The sequence below is a fragment of the Macaca fascicularis genome, chromosome 3 (genome assembly GCF_037993035.2).
Source record: "Macaca fascicularis isolate 582-1 chromosome 3, T2T-MFA8v1.1".
Classification (NCBI taxonomy): domain Eukaryota; kingdom Metazoa; phylum Chordata; class Mammalia; order Primates; family Cercopithecidae; genus Macaca; species Macaca fascicularis.
In genome coordinates, this window is record NC_088377.1 from 103,149,094 (window position 1) to 103,171,702 (window position 22,609).

Consider the following 22,609-nt stretch of genomic DNA (forward strand, 5'->3'; position numbering starts at 1 on the left):
CCTTTCAAGCCAGCCCCACTTTCTCTGGGATTGATTCCTGGAATTGAAAGAGATTCCCAGATTGAAAGACTGTCCAAAGTGAAGGAGACCTGGAGGCCATTTTGCACAGATGAGAAAACTGAGGCAGCTGAATGATCCTCCCTCCACCGTTCCTTATGTTAATGAGTATGGGGTGGAATGCAACCTTTAGTCTCACTCTAGAGAGCAGTAAGGGCACAGACATCTTTCCTCTTAGGAAGGTATTCTGCCAGGAATGGAGGTATGCATCTAAGCTTACACTTGACCTGGGTGGTCACAGGTGTGTACATCCAGAGAAGAAGGATGGGTTCTTGCCTCGTAGGCCATCAAAGCTGTTGGGGAGATTTTGTAACCAAACCACCCTAGTCATGAAGCTCAGACAGGTGGACTGGCCACTGGGCTCAGGAGGAGACAGATGTCAGGGCGCCTAGGAGAGCAGAGGACTCCCCACTATCCACAACGGTCATAATCCCAGGATGACTAATTCTGTCAGGCTTGCCCTGCTATTTCGATGGTGGTGGCTTGCCTCGGACCAGGGCAAGGATGAATGTGCCCCGGAGGCCTGCAGAGCCAAACAAGGACCCTGGTTGCAGCTGATAAAGGTGTAGCGTCTGTTCGAGGGAGATATTGAAATTGTAATCTTTGAGGTCACGTGACTCATTAAATAATTAATGCAGATCGTCAGGAATGGATCGGAGTCGTCAGGGCCTCACTAGGAATGAATCTCTCAGAAGTGAGACTCCAACTTACCATTTGATTTTTAAAAACACACACCCTCAGATTTATCTCCAAAAGCTTTTAACTCCTTCAGGAAGGCAGGAGACCAGCCCTTCGGCAGGGAGGACGGAGCTGGCGGGCCCTCGCCAGGTCTTGGGGCTTTTTCCGCAGGGTTTCTGCGAGTCCGGGGAGCGCGCCGCGTCCGGGGAATCGTGAGTTCGGGCTTGGGTTTTCTGCGGTCACATCCTGGCTTTGGTGATGAAGTGGGACGGATGCGCAGACAGTTGGTAATGTTCTGATTCACGCTGGGGAAGGCTGCAGAGATACCACAGGACGGGCGCGCGGCTTTGTTCAATTTTCCCGGCGTTCATAAATCACCCGCGCCGGGCGAGCGAGGGAGCAAGCGAGCGCCAAAAACTCGGAGAGCGAGGCCACGGCGGCGGTGGCGGCCATTGCAGAGTGAGAGACCTGGGCAGCATCTCTCTGTGACTCATTAGTCTGAACGATTTATGGGGGACAGCAGCCATGAATATTAGACTTGGGGATAAGGAAACAGCAAAAATAATAATAGCCATAATAATTACATACTCCTAAGTGTCACGCAGGGGAGTGCTGGATGGAGGCATAGCGGATCTTTATTGGGTGAAATTGAGAGGCAAAGTGCGGGATGGCTGAGTCCACCTTGCTCACGGTCATGCCAGGATCCCCATGACCAGTGGGCACTCCCTTTGGGGACACAGAAAGCAAGTTTGAACAAGAGAAAGGGGGCGCAGCGTGGATCTTAAGTCCTTTTCCTTTGCTTTGTGGGGGCTGCGGGTCGAATGGTGGCAGAGCGCAGCTGCTGGTGTGCGGCCACTTGTTCAACGTGCTGGGGGGCTCCGAAGCCAGAGGTCAGGAGACTCCTCGGCTATTTGATAGCCCCTCTTAGTGCTATCTACAGAAATGCATGAAGGCAGACAGACAGCGGAGGGCTGGTTTGGGGCAGGCTGGGGTAAGAGGTTACCTGGGTCTGAGTGAAGGGGTAGTGGGGGCAGGGATAGGTCTGTAGACGCAAAGGGCCCGCAGAGTCCCAGCGGAGCGCAGAACTTCTCCAAGCCAGGGTCCAGCGAGTGGACGATTCTTTGCCCCTTTCCCAGCGTCTCCCACTCCCAGAAAGCTGACTGCTGGCTTGGTGACCATTTGTTGGTTAGAGGGCAAGAGAGGGTTGCAAACATTGTGAGGGACGAGATTTGAGCAGAATCAAGGCATCAAATCGGCCTGTGGCCGCTGCGCAAGGCCAGGCGGGAGCAGGGCCCCTGAGCAGGTATTGTACCAGCCGGCGTCCCTCCCAGTTTCCAGCAGTCTTAGCTGGCCTGCTCTGAGGGACTAGGTGCTGCGGTAGCCCCGCCAGCCCACTAGGACCTAGAAGGAACGCACCTAGAGTTGAATAAACCAGAAGACAAAACCTCCCAAGACTGCCTCTGGCCAGTGGACTGAGTTCGGGTCTGATTTCGCGCCAACAGAAATGAACACTATTAGTGAGGTTTCAGGAGAGTCCGTGATTGAATGCTCCCAGACAAGGCTTCCTTTTGTTAGGAAAGGAAAATCAAGCGAGCATTCACATTCTCCAAGTTGGGGTGCCTGAGGAGAGAGCTCTCTGAGAGCAGTCCACACCACCAGCAAAGCCACTTCCACCCTCTCAGCTTCCTCTACTTCATTTTCTTTCCTTCCCCATTCCACCCCCCGCACCCCCCTCCCCCCAAAAAAAGAAAGAAAAAGGAGAAAGTATGGGTGTGGAAATGGAGTATGTATTTATTTTACAAAAATAAATCACCATCTTCGGGCCATTTGTAGACTGGAACATTTCGAGCAATGAGTGCGCCGCATGGACGAGTGCCCTGGCGACTCCTTGGTGTTCGCGTCACCTCCAGGGCCACCTTGGCGCCCACAGGAGCCGCGCTTCCCACTCCCGGCCTCCAACTCCCTTCCCTCACAGCCGCCATTCACCTTCTGCTGTTTATTTGTCTGCAGAGCGCCTGGACACCGGAAAAGGCGATTCCCTGAGCGCCTGGAGTTGGAGACAATTTCTGGTTCAGATTTAAACATCTTTCTAGGTAAGCGCTGCTCCAAAACTCTTTGCCGCGTGGGACTTTGCACCAGGGCGGTTGGGAGGAGTTGGCCCTCCACGGTTCCTGGCAACCGCGGCCTGTTGAAAGAGGTTCTGGTCAATATTTAACTTCAGAGCAGTTTGGAATTGGATTCCTTTAAGCTTCTTGCCCTGCGAATGCGGGGCATCAGGCAGACAAAGAGCCTACCCCAAAGCCAGCGATGGTCAGGAGAAGCGGTTGCAGAAGGCAAAGATGGGTTGTGGAGAGTCAGAGGGGGTGTGCTTATTTCTTCCTGCAAGCCCCAAACCACCACACTGAACTTCAGGGCAAAAGCAAGTAAAGGCCACGGGCACGGGCGCGGCGGCCGCTGCGTGGGCTGCTTTCCTTGTCGACCGAGGCGACTGAGGAGGCTGTGAGTTAAGAAATTGTCGACAGTCCCAGCCCCCCTGTTAAGGAAAACTTGTATCACTGCCTTGCAGTTCCTTAGGTCCTTTTGCCTTTCCTTCGGCATGAGAAAGATTGCTGTATTTCTAACCTTTAGGACTTCGCAGACAGCGAGTCTTCTCCCCTCTTTCATCGGGGCTCATCATGGGTTCTTCCTACGGGAAGAGCATGGTTTTCTGTCTTGGCATTTTCTTTTCCTATTCGAAACAAGGGAAAACTCTTTTAAGTTATTTCCAAGTTCTGACTTAATTTGTCGTCTTAGTTTGGGATGCAGGGAGGCAATTACTGTGGTTTATTACCTTGTAAAAGATCCATAAATTACTTGCCTGTTTGGGGGAGGGGCTGCTGGAATAGCTTTCAAAAGCGTGGTATGAAGGAATGGGTTTGCTTTGTTCTTTCAGTAATTACTTCTTTTTAAAAAGTTTTGAGATTTTGTATTCTATTCCCTGGCCTCAGTCTTCCCTTAAATTTGCTCCCAAATAGATATCAGGTTGTTAATTAATTGCAACATGATATTCAGTGGTGCTTTAAGGCTGATATGGTGTTCTGGATACAATTATTTTTTCCAATAGAAGGTAAACAGAGCAATAGTCAACCTGGGTTACTTTCTCAGCTACTGTATGTCTGTTTATATCAAATATAGATGGAACGTTTCAGGAATTTGTAACTCTGTGTATATGATTTCCATCTCAGCAAACAACAGAACAATTGCATGTATAAATAGTTGCAGGAGTTTGGGGCCTTATGTAAACACAATATACACATCCACACGTGTCCAGAGAACTTGGCCCATTTGTACTACCCTTGCACCCATAGGAAAAATCTCATGTTAAATAAGAATCTATCATACACACACATGCGTGCACGCGCACACACACACACACACACACACACACACACAGTGGGCTAAGAGAGCCTTACCTGATGCTGAGTAGAAAATCCACTAGATTTAAGTAATGGGACAAAAATGTTAAGTGTACTTTTGACAGAGAAATCAGATTACAGTGTTTGAGTACAGATATATCTAATCTGCCAACAGCCTTGCAAATATTGACTAACGGTCTGTATCCTTGGTTGCCTGCTTTTTCCAAGCCAACTTTCCCCCTATTTTGGCTCTGGTGACCAGGACCACAGCATGAGTCCCAGCCCAGGCCAAGTTGGAGGCCGGTGAAGTGAGTGAAGAGGGACTGGCAGCTGGGTTTTTAAAAGGCCTGTAGCTTTGCTCCAGGAAAGTGGATTGCAGAGTGGCAAAGGAGAACTCTCAGCTGCTGGTTCCCCAGATAGGCTGCCCAGGCCAAGATTTCTCATAGAGAAGCTGCTTTTTTTTTTTTAACCTCAAAAGTTAAATGTCTTTTGACTTCGCAGATTTTTTCCCTTCTTATCCCACCAAATCACCCCATCCCACCCTAAGTCGTTAATGTTAATTGTTAAACAGCAGTTGGAGCATTAACTGGGATGTTAGCAGCCCTGTGGAGGCCCCAGGCTGGAGCTGAGATGCCTCTGAGCTTTGCTGGCGTTAAGGCATTTCTCTGAAGCAGTACCAATGACTTCTCTCATTGATTTATGGCTTTGCTTTTTTTTTTTTTTTTTTGACAGAGTCTCGCTCTGTCCCAGGCTGGAGTGCAGTGGTGTGATCTCAGCTCACTGCCACCTCCATCTTCTGGTTTCAAGTGATTTTCCTGCCTCATCCTCCCGGCTAGCTGGGATTACAGGCATGTACCACCATGCCTGGCTAATTTTCGTATTTTTAGTAGAGACGGGGGTTGCACCATGTTCAGGCTGGTCTCGAACTCCTGACCTCGTGATCCAGCTACCTCGGTCTCCCAAAGTGCTGGGATTACAGGCATGAGCCACCGTACCCAGCCAATTTATGGCTTTAAGAGTTTTCATTTGCTTGACTGTTCTGAGAGTTTTTAAGGGGGCCCCTTCTCATCTTTGAGTTGATGCCTCCTCAGAAACTTGGGGGTGGGGAGGAATTTGCCAGTAATACCTCCAGGTCCCTTTCTAGGGTATCTGGAGAGCTCAATGTGAATGATTGGTGAGGGGTATAAGGGAGGCAGCAGTAAGAAAGAGAGGAGTGAGTTTTTGGGGGACAGGAGAATGCTTTTTGGAAACCAGCTCTTACTCCTGTCCTCTATCCCCCAAACCTGAGAGAGGCAGGTTTTCACTTGGAGTTCTTACTTTCCAGCTTGTAACTTAGATAAGAGCTGGAAAAGTTCACATGGAGGTTCTCTTCCAGCTACACCACAGATTGAACCTTACTGAAATACTGTCACCAGCTTAGGCCAGGACTTGCTTCCAAGGGATTAGGTCTCTTCTTTTATTGCCCTTCTGATTTGGACAACCCATGACCAGGTTCTTTTATTAAGGACCTTGCATTTTCATCAGACCCCTTCTGTTCCTCTGCAGGGGAGGAGTGAAGGGGAGGAATCACATCATGCACAGCCTCCTGCAGCTGCTGTAAGTGAGTCCTCACACTTAGGCACAGCCAGCTGAAGACCCATTCTCCAGGAACAAAAGAATATGGCCTGAGGATCTCACTAGCCTCAGAGCATTCTCAGAAATTCAGAAACTAAGACCAGAAAAGAGAAGATTTTTAGACGGCTCATGAAAGGGTACAGTGTTGAAATTAGTGAGCAATGTCACCAGGCAGAAGGCAGGAGTAGGGGTGGAATCAGGGGTGGGAGCAGCTTATTTGTTTCAGTTAGGTTCTTCCTGAGCACAGTTGGTTCTCTACTGGTTTTCTGCTCAATTATTTTGAGAGTTCTGAAGGGGGCTCTTTCTTATCTTTGAGTTTATGTCTCTATAGGAACTTGTGTGGGGATGGGGGTAGAATTTGCTGGTGGACACAGAATTGTCTTGGAAAAGTGGGTGGACAGACCTGCCTGTGGAGAGGTCCCAGATTGCCTTGCCTTGTTAACTTAAGGCACTCCAGTGAAGGTTGATTCTTTCTTTTCCTTTTATTTTCTTTTTTTTTGGGGGTGGGGGGAGGGTCTCTTGCAGAGCAATTAGATCATTTCCTCTGATATTTTTCATATTTAGAAACCTATAATTCCATGTATCACTCAGCTGTGTACTGAAGAAATGCTTAAGTGCAAGTTTGGTCAGGGCACTAGGTTTCTCCAGATTTTGCAAAACCCAGACCCACCACTCTATAGCCAAGCACATCTTTCCTAGTGGGCTCCCACTGAACAAAACCAACTGGACTTGGAGGAGATGCTTTAACCTTTTGTCAGGTAATTATGGTCCTTTTTGGTTTCTCTAGTGGCTGTGGTGTATGGTGTGTGTGTTCGCAAATTCCATACAATGGCAGGCTGTGAGGAAGTCCGCTGTCTAGGTCAGTTATTTCTGGGCCTGCCCCTTGCCTTTTGATATACTGGCCTGCCGGCCAGAGGAGACTGGGGTGCATGGGTGTGCAGGATCCAGCTTGTCCGTGGGTGGGAGGCTGTAAGGAAAGTTAAAAGGATTTTAAAAATGTGAATAGCATTGCTGTACCCTTGTATTTGGAATGTGTGTAAAGAAATGTAAGTGGAGATAAGCTTGTATGTCTTGCATGGCATTCATGGGGAGATGGCTCCCAGCATCCTATTGCTTAGACAGAACTCTTAAACTCAAAACTGCTGGTCAAGGTTCCCCACCTACCCTCCCCCAAAGCTAAATATTCTGTTTGGCAACCTAGTTCCTTCAGTGGTTCCATATTTCAAATAAAAGGATTTAAGTTGACGTATGACCACGTGAGCACATAATACAGCGCATTATTGTGGCATTTGGAGCGGAGACCCAGGCAGGCTTCGCCTGTGATTACGTTTTCTAGATTCTCTACAGAGCCAGAGCTTTCCCCCAACCCCCACGAACCCACCTCCTCCTTCTTCTTCCCCTTCTCCGGAGAGCGCTCTCTGAGCCGATTGCAGTTTTCAGCACTCATGGAGCGGTTCTGGGCGAGTTAGCCGATGGAAGTCGAGGCCATACCAGGAGGATGGAATTTATTTTAAGGTATTTCCGCTGATTGTTCATATCTAGAGTGAGTTATGGCTGTGAGAGACAAAGGTCAGGCGAGGAGACCCTGGCTCATGGACAGGACCCTCAGCCTCTCTCTTCCTTTGTTTCTCTTTTAGAACCGAAACCATATGAAAGATTCCCAGTAGCGCCTCAGTCTCTGAGTTTAATTCCCTGGAAAGTGTTGGGGGTGTAAAGGAGGGGGCACTAGGGGGGCACCTAGGTGGGCCCAATGGCCCCCAGTGCAAGGGTGGCTTTGTCCATTGTAGCAGGGCACGGCTGGAGTCTCAGGAGCTGATCCCCAGGCAGAAAGAGGGTACCGAAGCCAGGTGCAGGCTGAGGTGGACCGGCTTGCAGGGCTAGACTACCTGGGAGGCATGGGGGATGGGTGGGTGAGAAGAGGAATCTCTCCCCGATGGTGGTGTTTTCAGGCAGGGGATGGAGGGTTAGGGCTGACCTGAGCAGCCTGAGCAGCTGGAAGAGGGAAATCGATGAGGAAGGGAAATGTGCAGATGCGCTGCCATTTTATTGATGATGCTTCCAGGCACTTTGTTTAGTGCCAGATTGCAGAGCATGCTTCCCCACAAGCCGGACCCAAGGATCTGAACTGGAGGGCCCGCCATTGTTTCCCTGAGCACCCTCTGCCCCAGAGGGCTGAAGAAAGACAGCTCAGACCTAGGAGAGCCTTGGGGTGGGGTGAGCATACTGGATGCCCAGGGGCTCCTTATTCTAACATTCAGGAGACAGAGGAAGGAGGGAGCCAGGATTAGGTTTGGACTTCATCAGTGTGCCTGATCTGGGCATTCCTTGTATACCCCCAGCTGGCTTGGAGAGTTCCAGAACTGGCCAGTGGGGCCTGGGTTGGAGGGAAGTCCAGAGACAAGAATCCTCAGGAAGCAGAGGCAGACATCTCTCCACTTCATAGCCCCCAAAACAGAGCTGTAGCCAGGGTGGAGGCAGATGAAAGTTAAAGTGCATGTTTCCAGATTATTGGGAATGCCCCAGCTAATTGGGCTTTGGGGACCCCACACTCCTGGGAAGGGTGGAAACCCCCTGGAAAGTGCAGGAAACTCTGCTTTATTCTGCTCCTTGGAGTAGGGAAAGGGATGCTTATAAGGAGTCAGAGGTTGGATTTGCCCCTTTGACTTCTTAAAATATAGATTATTTCTTTCTGTACTTGAAAAAAAAAAAATCAAATCAGGCATCCCCTACTTGAGTGGGATTTACTACCCCAGAACGAAAGGGCCCTTCTGCTCTCCCCAATGCCGGCCTCAGCAGTAACCATGTTTAACTGAGGCCCTTTCAAGTGCTCTAAAACACCCCTTGGAAATAAAATGTAAGCTTTAATTGCTGTTCAATTACTTGTCAGCATTTCATATGATTTATGACCTAGTTCTGGCGCATTTTTGACCCAGTTAAAGACTCATAAATAATATAGTTTTGCTAGAAAGAATGAGAGAATAGAGGTCTGTTAGAGGCATCTTTTTATTGTTGCTTCAGTGCCAGCAAGCTGAATAAATATCTAAGGATGGACTCTGGTTCTATATAAAAGCATGCACAGTGAGAAGCCAAGAGCCACATTTATAGAGCTCAGATTGGTTTTTCCTCCCATGAAAGTGCTAAAGTCAGTCCATTATGTATAACCTATGAGATATCAAAAAAGGCTGGTTCCCTTCTACCTCAAAATGCCAGCTTCACCCTCACAAGCAAGTACATTTCCTCAATAATATTCCTCCCTATTCTGTGATTGTGATGCCTCTTCTTACCCACGATATTCCTCACCTTCCTCCCTGGCTGCACAGCCTTGGAACCGCCAGAGGCCCTCTTAGACGCCTTCAGGAGGACACCCCCTTGAACAGTAGAAAGGCACCACGGGCACCTTTGCTGCTCCAAGTATTCTTCTAGCGCTGAGAAAAATATTTTCTTCTAGTTCCCCTAGATGAGAGATCGGGAGCCATTGGGATTTGGGGGAATTGGTGGAACCAAGGGGTCTTCTCAGTAAAGAAAAGCTCTGCGGTTTTGGCGGAGCCGGGTGAACTGCTGTGGGATTTGTCTAGAAAGGGCTCAGAGACGGCGGCCGGTAATTTCTGGAGGTGGAAATCAACAACCGGCATTTTCGCTTAAAAAACAAAACAAAACACCAGTAACAAACCGACAAATAAAAACATTCCGCCAGTATAAATTATTATTTTAAAATCCTCTCGCCTACGTTTGCTCCAAAGCCAGTCCTTTGGATTTCAGCAGAGCGGCTTGAGGCTGGGGCACCGACCATCTGCGTGCCAGGACGCCGGACTTTCGTCTTGAGGTCGGAGCCCCACTTCTGCCCGCTGAGGCCCGCGGCCCGCGAGCCACGTATCGGGGCGGATAGAGGCCCTGGCCGGAACGAAGCTCCAGCCTCAGATCTCCCTGGGCTCCCGCGGCTCCTCAGGTCCGGTCCCCGCGTTTTGCCCGGCAGGGTCTTGGCGCCAGTGGAAAGGTATGCATTCCGGGCGCCCCAGCCCTAGCTCGGGCGCCCTCGGTCCCTATGGCCCGGAGAATCCCTTCTCCGGGCAGGTTCTCACGGAGAGCTGGCCTTCCCGGCAGCTGGCTTAGCTGAGAAGGCGGTGAGAGTCGCGTCAGCAGTTTGGAGGAGAAAGTGCGGGTTGATTATTGACCCACGCCTTCTTTCTTCAAATGCCACATCCGACCGGGCGGGTTTGAAGAGAAAATGCCGCCGAACGGATTTTTGCGGCTGGCTCTCACCTCCTACGCGGCCGGCTCCCCCTTTCAAGTTGCTCTGCAATATGCCTTAAGGAGCAAGTGTTTGCTGTTTTGTGCTCTGTTTACAGCTTTGGGGCGCCGAGTCATAAATCTTGCCCAGCCATAAATGACAAAAACCATTGGTATGCATGAGGCCACCCTGGCCCGGAGTGCTTTTTGATTTCTCCCTTTTCCCCTGGCTTTGTTTTTGCTCTAAGGTGACACTTTGGCTCCTTGACAGTTTAAACATACTCCTTATATTTTTAACACCTTCCTTTGAGAAGGACCCGCTGTTGACGCCTTGGGATTGCAGGAAATCTCCATTTCTCTCTTTTTGCCACACTCATAACCCTTGCAGAGTTTGCTTCTGAAGCTGGGGAGCAAAGGAGGCTTTAGGAGGAAAATCATCCTCTTTCAAGTTGTGGCAATATTACCAGGCAAATTCGAACCTTTCTTTTGCCCAGCTCAGCGTTACTCCATCCCACTAATGAGGAAAATATGTATGTGTGTGTGTATGAAAAACCACATATTCCTCTGCCCTGCGTGTGTGTGTGTTTATATATATATATGATATCAGTTTCTGTTGGGGTCAGAGCTTTCTCTGTCTTCCCTGTGGGTGAGCTGTGTGTCTGCACTGTGAAATGGGCACACGAGCCCTGGAGATCCGCATTTCTAAACACCCTTGTGTGTACCTGAGCCTGGAGCATCCCATTTCACTGCTGGAACAAGTGCATGTCTCTTCCAGGACACTTCCCTCCTGGCTGCTAAGATGTCAGCAATTTCTGCCTAAAAATATAACCAAAGAGAGCCCAGTTGGCTCTTTGGGATCCCTAGAGAAAAGCCTTATCCCAGCTCCCCACACCCCCACCTAAAGATCTGTTTGGGGGTTGCAGGTGAAATAAACTGGGCAAAGTCTGGGAAACTCACTTTTCTTGGTTCTTTTTCCCTTCACCCCACAATTGGAAGTGTCCAGGGCAGAGGAATACGTGGTTCTATTCTATTCTCAAACGAATTCCTAAGAAATAGAGCCCAGCAAGATAGCCCCTTTGTGAGAGCCGTTTGTCCTCATTAGCATAATTTTCCTGGACTTTAGTGACGCCTGGGAGCAGGAGAGGGAGGGCGTTGGGGGGTGGGGGCAGGCTGCCCTCCTCCCGCCACAGCCGAGCTCCCCTTCTCCCTCCGGTCCCTCCCCTTGCCTCAGCCCCATCCCCCACACCGGCCCGCGCTTCCCCAGCCGCCTTGGTCTCCCCTCCCGCCCGCCCCAGCACCCCCCACCGCACCCCTGGACCAGACGCTACTCCGCGTGTAATATTCATAAGAAACATACCCAAGTCGGTGCCACTAGCCCAGGCAGAGCCCGGCGCCGCACTAGCGCTTATCTCCGGGCCGCGGCTGCTGCCCTCGGGAAGGGCAGGGGGCGGGGGTGTGGGGGAGGGGTGGGTGGGTGGGGTGGGTGGGAGGGGGGTCCAAGCCGCCCCAGTCGGCCCTGGACGAGCTGTGCTGGAGCAGCGAGGCGGCCACGCTCTGCGCGGCGGTGACCGGGCCTCAGGGTCTCCCGCCCGCCTACCGTCTCAGCTGATGCTGAGGGTCGGTGCCCATCCCGCGCCGAGGGGACCCGGCCGGGCCGCCGAGCCAGGCCGGGGGCCGGAGCCGGTGTCTGAGCCTGAGCCCGAGCCTGTGCTTGCGGCGCTCGTCAGAAGTTAAGGTAAGCAGGGCCGCAACCGGCCGCTCCCGGCGCTGAATGGCGGAGTTTACGTCTCGGTGATTTATGGCTGCAGACTTAAATCTCGGTTCAAGAAGAGTTCACAAGCCGGAGCTTCCTTCCCGGCAGTGACTGATACCCTTACACTTCGAGTTCAGGCCGCTTTCCCATCCCCGCCCCCACCTCTTGTCTCTCCCCTAGCCCAGCCTTAACTTTTCTGGGTTGCAGAGAGAAGGAGAGGTGAGCAGGGGACTCGGGGCTCCTATCCGACGAACCCGCTCAGATTTGGGGTGAGGGAAGGCTAAGGAAGAGGAGGGAACGGGAAGAGGGAGCGATGTTTGTAGGACGGAGGGTGAATTTGGACACATCTTCCAGAGAAGCAATAGGGCTTGCTTCTTGCACTCAATTTAGCCTCTTCAACTCTTTTTCGGCTCTTGCACCTGGAGAGTATTGTCCAGAAACAGATCTTTGTGGAGGAATCTCCCCTCATCCCCAGCCTTTGCTTGGCAGTGCAAAGCAAAGTTTCCTGGCTGGCAAATCTCCAACTTCTTTACTAGGTTGCAAACTTTGGGGGCTGGGTTGGGGTGTGGGGATGTATGAGCTCCAAGGTAGTGGTCTGCTGACCTCAAACAATGGGAAGGATTTTGGTGGGATCCCAGAATCGAATTCATATTTTAAGTTTATGGGGGCTGTTGTATGCTCTTTGATTTTCAAAGATATTTTTGTTATTGTGCAAAACAATGCACAACTTGATAAAAAGACTTAAGTAAGTAGTAGGCTGGTATAACCTGTGATAATGGATTAGCAAGTCACTAGAAATATTGCATGTGCAAAATCAACTTAATTTTGTTTTATCTAATATCTTGCTGTTCGAGTGTCTAATTTTCTTAACCTGACATTTTATTTTACACAAGCCTGGTATCTAAAAAATTTATAATGGCCGACATTAACTCTGCCAAATGTAATAGGAACTGTTTTCAGTAAAAGAAAAGGAAATTGATACATTAAATTGCTATTCAGTTTTATTTTATCCTTTATTTACTTTCAACCATGGTATGTGTAGCTTCCTATTTCCAAAAGAGGAACAATGCTCCAGGGCTCATGATCACTGACAATAACTCTGGATAAGGGATGCTGTAATTTTTAATTGAGGTTCTGGAAAATTAATTGTGCCTGTTTTGCAGATGTTGGTCAGATTGTTGGCTTAATAATGAAATCTAAAGGACTCCATTATTAGCAATGGAATTATAATCATCTACTGGTAGATGCAATACATTATCTTTTTTTTCTAGTTAACAAAGCATCTAATATTCCTGGAAAATGTGAATAATTCTGGGACTCAATATATATAGTTGGACTGAATGTTAACCATTTTCTTTTGAATTTGTTATAATTTTCTTAAGTGGTCAGAGGGACTAACATTCCGAGTGTGTGTGTGTGTGTGGGGGGGTGAATATTTGAAACTCACGTGGAACTTTTCTGTGCTGAGAACTAGAGGTTGACCATGCAATGGTTGAAAACAAAAAGAAAACAGATTGAACTTTTGCAAACTGCTTTCTAAATGAAAGAGGGTTGAGGGGGTTTTCAACTGCTTTTTAGATTTTCAGGGTTATCCTTTACTTGGAATTTCTGAAGCAGGTAAATAGGCCAAGTAACAAATATCAACAACAACAACAGTACACAAAGATCAGGAAACTCTGGCAGGATTTTATGGCTTGTGCTTCCATCCCTCGTCCGGAGCCAAATGACCCCTATACATCAAATTACATAGCAGTTTCTAAGACAGAACCTATTATCGTTAAGTTGGAAGGAGAGTTCAAGCCGTGGTCATGGAGATGAACGCTGGTTTTTCAGGTTCCTGGAGGTTTTTTTTTTCTCTCTAATCCATCATGTTTTAACAGGTAGAATTTGATAGTTGCCCCGAATAACAGCACCTCAGAAAGTCCAAGATAGGAGGTTCTGGGAACCTCCTGTAACTGGGGGGAGGAAGTAAAGAAGTGGGGGTGGCTTGCTGGGAAGTGCCTAAGAAACAGGGAGAGGAAAGGAGTAAAGAACTCTCCAGGATTTTAGTTGTGACTTGCTGGGTGGGGTGTTACTGTTGGTCCCTCCTGCAAACACACACACACACACACACACACACACACACACACACACGCGCGAAATGTGTTCCAACCAAAGTTTTCCCTCCCCCCTTCTTGGCCACAAGGGGTTCATTTGGAGGAGGTGAGTCATATCCCCAACAAGGTGGATTAACTGCCTAACAAGCTCAGCTTCTGAAATCCAGCATGGTTGGATGGGGCAAATTGCCTGAAAATTTTTTGTGCAAACCTCTTTTGGGAGCAGGAAGGTCCAAGAAGGAGCTGGGTGGGAAGTTACTCCATGTCAGGGCTCTTTTGGCAAACATCAGTCCTAAAGCCGAGAAAACATTGGCGACCCAAGCTCCCCTTTGCCTCCTGGTTCCCTTCCCAAGATTCCCAGAGTGGAGGAGTCTTGGGCCCTCTGGAGGAGGCCAAGGAGCAGAAACTAAGCGACACCCCAAGTTTCTTCTTCCCCGGAAAAGAAAGCTCCCAGCCTTGTTCCTTTCTAGCCTATCAAGCCTTTCTCCTTTTGGACCCCGGCTCCTGAGAGTCGGCTTCCAGCCCTCACTCATTCTCCTTCTCTCTCCCCGGAAAATCCCCCAACTCCAGAAGCAAGTTAAGCAAATATTTGTAGCTGCCAGTAAATTCCAGCGGTTTTTTATAGCGCGGCTCCCTGCGCCCGGGGCCAAGTCGTGCTGCTAAATATTGCTGACCACTTTTTCTTTTATGGCTTTCATGTCACTTAGCTATTGAGAGTAAGATGGATTTGCGCGGAGCCCTCACCGCGCTGCGCTTCTCGCCCCCCTAGGTCTGCGCGGGGCGGCCATTGGCGGCGGAGTGTCACGTGACCGCGGGGGCGTGCCAATGTGCGCCCTCACGAGTGTCAAACCCCTGTCAGAGTGTGCGATCAAGATCGTGAAACAACGCGATGCAAAAAGCGACCTACTACGACAGCTCGGCGATCTACGGTGGCTACCCCTACCAGGCAGCCAACGGGTTCGCTTATAATGCCAATCAGCAGCCGTACCCGGCGTCCGTCGCTTTGGGTGCCGACGGCGAGTACCATCGACCCGCCTGCTCCCTCCAGTCTTCCTCCAGCGCCGGAGGCCACCCCAAGGCACACGAACTGAGTGACGCGTGCCTGCGCAGCCTGAGCGCCCCACCTAGCCAGCCTCCAAGCCTGGGCGAGCCGCCCCTGCACCCGCCGCCGACCCAGGCCGCGCCCCCTGCCCCACAGCCGCCTCAGCCCCCACCTCAGCCCCCTGCACCTACCCCTGCCGCGCCCCCGCCTCCCTCTTCTGTCTCCCCACCTCAGAATGCCAGCAGCAACCCCACCCCCGCCAACGCGGCCAAGAGCCCCCTGCTCAACTCACCCACAGTGGCCAAACAAATCTTCCCCTGGATGAAAGAGTCTCGACAAAACACAAAGCAGAAAACCAGCAGCTCTAGCTCAGGTAAAGGAGTGCCTTCTGGAAGAGGGTCCCCTGGCCTGGCTCCCGGTCCCGGAGCTACTGCCCACGACATCTAGCACAACCTAGGAGTGATGGAGCATATCTGGAATTCACTGCTCCCACACCACTGCCCACCAAAAAGGTTTTCAGAGTCTTTGCAACTTAGGGAGGTGATAGGCCTCTGTAGGCTGGAAAACCCCAGAGACTTGCTGAGAGTCCCTCTGGACTTCTCCGAGGGCAAGTAGGGTCTAGTGCAGTTGGAATCCCTTCTTGCTCCACTCTTGGAGTTAGGACCTCTGTGCAGAAACAACCTGAGCTCCACTGTCTATCTTTTTAGCATAGCTCTTCTAATAAAACAGTGACATCCTCCCCATACTACAATGTGGCAGAATAAAAACAGGCCTAATCACCCTCCAAGACAGAATCAATGCTTTGCCTATAATCAGAGCCAATTTTTGCTCCAGCAGATGGAGTGGCTGCCTTACCTCTGGGAAGACCCTACTCAGACTTAGTACAATGAAAGCAGCCAAAGATCTCCTGGAGGAGGGGGATGCAGACTTGTCATCCTGATGGGAACCACATGGGCCTCCTGGAAGCAGGCTCCAGTAGAGGAAAGGCCCCAGGCCATAGGCTTCCTAGCATTTTGGTTACCTTTGCCCCTGCCTTCTCCAGTTGCCAGTGCCCTGCTCTGAGCCTGAGCATCTGGGACCTCCATAGCTAGGATTTGGGGGGCCAGGGAGGACAGAAGGGTACAAGATTAGTGGACAAAAGCCGGGGCAGGCTGCTTGATGACATAGGGAACCCTAAAGAATAGGACACGGCATGAAGGGCCTAGGCCTCCCCACCAGAAATACCTTCAATGGGATCTCTTCTTTGGGCCTTCTCTGCCCAAAGTTTGAGGTTTCCAGTCTGCCCATCTCCTCTGGGTAGAGAGAAAAAAGTGGCCAGTTGAAGCTACTGCCTAATTATTGTCGGACAGTGTGGGAGGGGAATGAGTGTGTACATTAGGTTTCCCACATTTCAGTTACTGTGAAGGGAATGGAGATGCTGAGACTGGCCCACAGGGAGGCTGTTGTCCGATAGGCCAAAGGGACCAGTAAATGAGTCAGAAAGTTAATAGCTCTAAAAAGAAAATCCAGACCAGGAAGGCAAACCGGGAGTTCTACTTCTCTGTCCTTTCTCCCTTGAGAAACCTGTGATTTGCTCCTTGGCTGAATGGGGAGTACCGCTGTTTTACCCACCAGGAGAAGAGAAGAGCACCTAGTTCCTTCTTCTCTCTGGGACCTGACAGATTCAGGAACCTTTGGGGCCTGGTGGAAGGAGGGGCCGGGCTGGGTCAGGGGCTGGGCGGGGCCGCGGCAGCCCCTGACGCCGCTCTTCCTCTCTCTGTCCTCGCAGGCGAGAGCTGCGCTGGCGACAAGAGCCCGCCGGGGCAGGCTTCGTCCAAGCGCGCGCGCACGGCCTACACGAGTGCGCAGCTGGTGGAGCTGGAAAAAGAATTCCACTTCAACCGCTACCTGTGCCGGCCGCGCCGGGTGGAGATGGCCAATCTGCTGAACCTCACTGAGCGCCAGATCAAGATCTGGTTCCAGAATCGCCGCATGAAGTACAAAAAGGATCAGAAGGGCAAGGGCATGCTAACCTCATCGGGGGGCCAGTCTCCAAGTCGCAGTCCCGTGCCCCCCGGCGCCGGTGGCTATCTGAACTCTATGCATTCGTTGGTCAACAGCGTCCCGTACGAGCCCCAGTCGCCGCCGCCCTTCTCCAAGCCCCCCCAGGGTACCTACGGGCTGCCCCCCGCCTCCTACCCTGCATCCCTGCCCAGCTGTGCACCCCCACCACCCCCACAGAAGCGCTATACGGCGGCAGGGGCGGGCGCAGGGGGCACCCCCGACTATGACCCGCACGCTCATGGCCTGCAGGGCAACGGCAGCTATGGGACCCCACACATACAGGGAAGCCCCGTCTTCGTGGGGGGCAGCTACGTGGAGCCCATGAGCAACTCTGGGCCAGCCCTCTTTGGTCTAACTCACCTCCCCCACGCTGCCTCGGGCGCCATGGACTATGGGGGCGCCGGGCCGCTGGGCAGCGGCCACCACCACGGGCCCGGGCCTGGGGAGCCGCACCCCACCTACACGGACCTTACTGCCCACCATCCTTCTCAGGGAAGAATTCAGGAAGCACCCAAGCTCACCCACCTGTGATGGTGGGCTGGTGCTATGCGCCAGGAGAGTCTCCCCCCACCCACCTTTTTTCTTTGGTTGCTTTTTTTTTTTTTTTTTTTTTTTTTTAGGTTCTTCCTGCCCTTTCCTTCCTTCCTTCCTTTTCTCTCTTCTCCGCCCCCGCACTCCTTTCCCGGTTTCCCCCCTCGTTGGGAAGGCGTTTTTATAGTTTATGTGACGTAGCAATCTTGGTTGCTGGAATGGCTGTATCAGTAGCGATATTTATCTCTTCGTGCTCCTCGATAGGCCACTGGCCCTGCACCCTTTACCTTCTCCACTCTTTGATCAGAAACAGGGTATATGAACAAATTTTCTAGTCGAGTTTTCAATGTGAATTTGTTCGTACATTATGGCTCCCGAGGGGAAGCGATTACTTTTTTTAATTTTAATTTTTTTAATTGCACTTCTTATAAAGAATGAGAAAAAAAAATCAAAGGCGCTTTGAAACAGGGGCTCCCTGTGCAAGGATGACTAAGTGTACGTCTTTCCGTGTGTGTATGCTGGTGAACAGTCAGATTTATTTATATTTTTTTGCAAGCATTGAATAATCTAAGTTTTAAATATTATTTATCCCCATCCGTTCGTATTTATATTAAAGAAATTCTGTACCCTGATGGTTCAGAGGGTTCTTGGGCCTTTTGTTCAATTGTGTATTGGCGTACTTAGAATTTTTTTTTTTATTTCAAAGGGAAGTATAATTCCTTTAAACGGTAATGATGCAATAAAACCAGAGAAGATCCAGCTTTTGAAAACAGTGATTTAGGTTTGTAACATCCGGCAAAACTGAAAAAAAAAAATCTGTAAACGCGAAAAATACTAGATTTGTTTTGAGAATTCTACATTCCTTGCTGCTCACATTCTGAGAAACAAAAAGAAATAAAGTTTTTATTCTGAATAATATACGTGTTAAGAAGGGGTTCCTTGGCCGAAGACGTGGGTCTGCGTGGAATTCAGGCCGAGGCGAGCCGGCAGAGCAGGCCGGGCTCAGCAGCCCTTCGGCTCCAGCATGGGGCCTGGCCAGGCTATTCGCCTGGAAGCTCGGCGAATTCTCAGGATGGCGGCTGGGGCTCCAGGCGGCTGCGGCAGCTCTGGTAACGCCGTGCGGCCGGCCCGCTGGGCTGCCCGGTTCCCAGCTGCTGCGGAGGTAGGCCGAGGGCGCAGGGGCTGCCGAGTGCTGTGCTCTAAAGAAACAAAGGCAGCCCGGCCCAAGGCGCAGCGGGAGCGCACAGGTGCCCCGCGGCCGAGCCGGGGGATAACGCAGGGCGGTCTTCTGCTCCACGCTCTTGCTCGGATCAAAGCGGACCAACTAACGTCTAAACCTCGGGATTAGCCAGCCGCGCAGAGGATGCCGAGCACTTTCCGGGAGCAATCGGACTCCTGGTCTCCTCTGGGATGCTTTGCAGTCTATTACAGTGTCAGAAGGAAAGAATGGTTCCTAAAATCTGCACGCGGAGCGAAACAGTTTGAAAGGGACTGAGGCTCACCCGGGTCTCCAGCAAACGGAGGACTGAGCTGGGGAGAGTCACCTGAGCCAGTCCTTCCCTGGACTGCCTGAATCCCAGCATCAGCTTCCTTCTGAATGTAGTATTTGGCATTCTCTGAATTTATTTCCTCTCCATCCCTCCCAGCTTTCTTTTTATGGCCCCAGGGGGAGGGGGAGAGAGCAAGGAGATCGGTATCTTTGTAATAAAAATGCAATTTTATAAGTACTTTTTGGATTTGATGTTACAGGAGCTAAATATTACATTTCCACTCCTGGATTTAAGATAGGGCTGCTTACTGACTGGCTGGTAGAGGCAAAAGAAGGCACAGTAAAGGGAAATATTTTCATCTTCAGATTTAAGGATTCCTCGAGAAAGGAACCAAATTCAGAAAATGCAAACCTCAGACCTGCATCCCATCATCACCCGCTTCAGAGCTGGAAGTGAGGAACCGCTTTCGTCTGGGGATCAAGAGCATCGGATGTGAGAAATAAATCCCTATTCTCCCTGGATTGTATCTTTCAGAGGCAGAAGAGGAAAATGTCGCCATTTTGTTTGCAATCCAAAATATCCATCATCATGGCCGTTATCTTCCCCCTGTGAAGCTCCCTCAGATTATTCTTAGAAGCAGGCACTGGAGCCATTTCTGGGTACTGCTGGGTACCAACGAGCTGCTTTTAGAGAAACTCCTCAGTTTAAGGAAAAGGCTCGGAGGATGCCAAGCCAGGCTGCTGCGGAGAGCTCAGTGTTCCTCTCACACCCAGAGGTGCTTTCCCCATATCTGTCCTAAGGCTGTTGAAATATATATATATATATAAAATATTATATATATCCTTTTTAAAGAGTTTGGGCTATGGGAGAAATAGATTTGCTCTCCGCACCTCAACCTCTGTGCCAAAATATGGCGCACCTCAGAAATGCAGAGGCTGCAAAACCAGGCTTTGTGAGGACTAGGGCTTCCACCTTTTGGTCACGCTGAGCAGATACAGGAGTCTTCTTTTAAGTAATCAGTTTAGAGACACGTGTAAAATTACCTGGAAAAATAAGGAACAGCTAGTAAAATTACCTAGAAAAATAAAGATCTTCATCTAAGGATGAAGATCTTTCAGGGATATCACTATTTGAACCCACTTCTGAAATCTACTCTTTAGCTGAGGGAGGGATGGTTTGGAGGCTTCCTCCTTCCCCCAGGGCTAAGATTTTAAAATAAGATTCTAATGTGATTTCCCATATCTTACCAGTCAAGACATTCATTTTGGCTTTCAAAGAAAAAAGTATTGACTTCACCCCCCAGTTTCCTAGATATTAAAAAGAAATCCTTATTAAAATATCCCATGAGTTAAAGTAATAGACTTGGGGAAGATTTCAGTGTTGAGTGGTCAAAGAAAAGGGTTTTCTTCCAGATGGTATTTGAATTAAGGCGGCTGAAGCGGCAGAAAGCTCTCACCCACGCAGCCCCTGACAAAGCCTCAGAGATATGGGGGCAGCGCTGCTCCCTCTCTGCACCCCCCTTCCCTTAAGCCTATACTATTTTCTGGTAAAAACAAATGCCAAAAGCCGCCATCCTAGAGTCCGCAAAGCACCCTTCCTAAAAGGAGCCCTAATCCTTTTCACTGCCAAAATATATATTTTTAAAGACTAGTTTTCCTTATTTACTTGCATTTCCTGCTCTCCTCTTTGCTTGGTCACATTTTATCTTGGAAGGAGCTGGAAGCTGAAATGTGTTCTTAAGGGCTAGAAGCTGTCAAGGCTTTTGGTGAGCAAGATTGATCGCGCCCAGACTTCCTTCGGAGCTTTGTTTGGAATAAAAGCAAGAAAACTAAAAAACCTCACATTTTCCGAAATAGCATCTCCATCTGCAAGGCAGTGCTCAGTGGTCAATGATATAGGCCACTTATATCTGATTTCCACCCCAAACCCTCTTTGATGCCGGCCTCAGAGATGGGGTCCTGCCTTTGCTCCTTGGTTGGCCTTTCTTGTTTTCTACGTAGATTTTTCTCCCCCTCCAACCTCTCTCTCCCTGGCCATCAGAATGATTTATTTTCCTGCCATTGATGCCTGCCGGCCTGGGGGACTCTGATCACTTCGTCTATTTCAAAGGAAGCAAAAGCGAATCACCATCCTCAGGGTTTGGGGGGGAAAAGAGGTACCTCCAGATCTACCTCTCAGCCTCCTTACCTCTTTCTGGCTTGGTGGATTTTAAAAAATTATTTTTTGGTACCTAAAGGTGTTATCTTTTGAACCCTCTAGCACCGTCCAAGATGCGCTCAGTCTCAAGTCTCCGAATTGGAAAAAGAGAATGAAGGAGAACGAGAATCTTTATAATTCCTCCTTGGGTCGCCTCCTCTCCCCCGCAGTGCTGTTTCCCACAACAGAACCCGGAAGCAAACATCCCCGGTGCCCAAGGATCAGGAAGGTGTGGGAGGCAGTTCAGGCTGCCAGGGAGCACTCGCTGTATCTAAACCAACCAGCCCCCAGCCAGAGCGTCAAGGACAAGAAGAAGGGTAGAAAAAAAGAGAGAGGGAGGGAGAGAGAGGAACAAGCATCTTCTCTTTCCTTGCTGGTAACTTCCAACAGACTTTCTGGAAATCGGAAATACTCACCGCACCCGAGCCCTATGGGTATGAAACCCAGAATGCCAGGAGCCGCACGCGCCTGCTCGGGGCGGCATTTCTTTGGCTGGCCGCCGCCCTGGCTACGGGGATTTGGACACATGGACCTGGGGTTGTTGTCTCGCTTGGCACATGCATCTTTCTCCAGCCACTCCTGAGAAGTTGATGGCGCAGGAAGGTTGGGAAGCTTTGAGAGCCGCCTCCCGTTTTCCGCTTCCCGCCGGAGCCAGATGCAAAGCTGCCGTGGAATAGCCTGCTAACAATGGGCCGGGGGCACAGACTCTGGGCTGGACACTGGGAGGGGGGCGAGAGGCTGCGGGAAGAAGGGGAGGCGGACATAAGAGAGAGGGAGGGAGAAAGGGGGAGAAGAGGAAAAAGAGGGAAAAAGACAGGCAGGAAGCAAAACAGACCGAGAGAGATCAGTTTTGAGATCCAGGAACTGGTTTCAGGAAAAGTGAAGGAGGAAAAGGGAACGAAAAGGAGGACCCCCTCCCAACCAAAATCTTTCTTTTCTTCTCTCTTTTCTGTCTTCTCTTTCTCCATCTCTCCATCTCTCTCTTCTTCCCTCTCTCTTTATTCTCCCTCTCGCATCTCCTCTCTCCCTCTGCTCCTTTCTCCTGCTTTAACAGAACTTATGTGGCTGGGATGCAGGGCCCTCGGGTGTCAAAACTTTGAAGATTAATGGATTACTTTGTTAATGACTGCAGGCGTCAGACTGAGGTGCTTAAATGATTTGTGAGGTGCGAGGCGTCTTCCCGACAGTCCCAAACAATGCGCGGAGTGTGCGGGGGAGGCAGAGGGCAGCCACCGGCGGGACCGACAGCAGGGCTTACACTCGCACACATTCACACACACACACTCCCAGGCTCACACACCAGATCCTTGCAGATCAGGAGGCGCTCAGGCACCCTCGCCCCCACGTACTCCGGGACATCCCCACCCACACCAACATATATGTATTTTTGCCCTGAAAAAAGTGTAAATAAAGCCTCGCTGGCCCCCAATGAGGCGTTCCTTCCCGACTTTTTTGGATCAATCAAACAGACAGTGGCTTCTTTTGAT

General features: G+C 50.3%; 1 protein-coding gene and 1 long non-coding RNA gene across 23 annotated transcripts in view; one reads left to right on the plus strand and one right to left on the minus strand.

Moving 5' to 3' along the window:
- Window positions 1–18,352, plus strand: part of HOXA3 (homeobox A3) — a 45,321-nt gene extending 26,969 nt beyond the window's left edge. For 2 of the 11 annotated variants that reach the window (XM_074035316.1, XM_074035317.1), the window contains 4 exons: window positions 2,746–2,828; window positions 5,676–6,502; window positions 14,590–15,235; window positions 16,631–18,352. In XM_074035316.1, the coding sequence (XP_073891417.1) occupies window positions 14,710–15,235; window positions 16,631–17,436 (1,332 nt within the window). In that variant the 5' untranslated portion in view covers window positions 2,746–2,828; window positions 5,676–6,502; window positions 14,590–14,709 and the 3' untranslated portion in view covers window positions 17,437–18,352. Of the gene's footprint in view, window positions 1–712; window positions 2,829–3,014; window positions 3,235–5,675; window positions 6,503–7,040; window positions 7,260–11,479; window positions 11,707–14,589; window positions 15,236–16,630 lie in introns of those variants that run through there. The other 9 variants (XM_005549929.4, XM_015447611.3, XM_065542177.1 and 6 more) reach the window with 8 other exon arrangements.
- Window positions 2,503–11,756, minus strand: LOC107129228 (uncharacterized). Of its 12 annotated transcripts, none has more exons than XR_012432580.1 (4): window positions 11,569–11,756; window positions 10,929–11,016; window positions 7,126–10,787; window positions 2,503–3,463 (listed from the first exon to the last, which is right to left on the minus strand). It is a non-coding gene; the product is annotated as an uncharacterized lncRNA (long non-coding RNA). The 12 variants fall into 12 exon arrangements; XR_010585722.1 differs by having other exon boundaries at window positions 10,694–10,787; window positions 11,329–11,756; XR_012432578.1 differs by having other exon boundaries at window positions 11,329–11,756.
- Window positions 18,353–22,609: the final 4,257 nt, after the last annotated feature.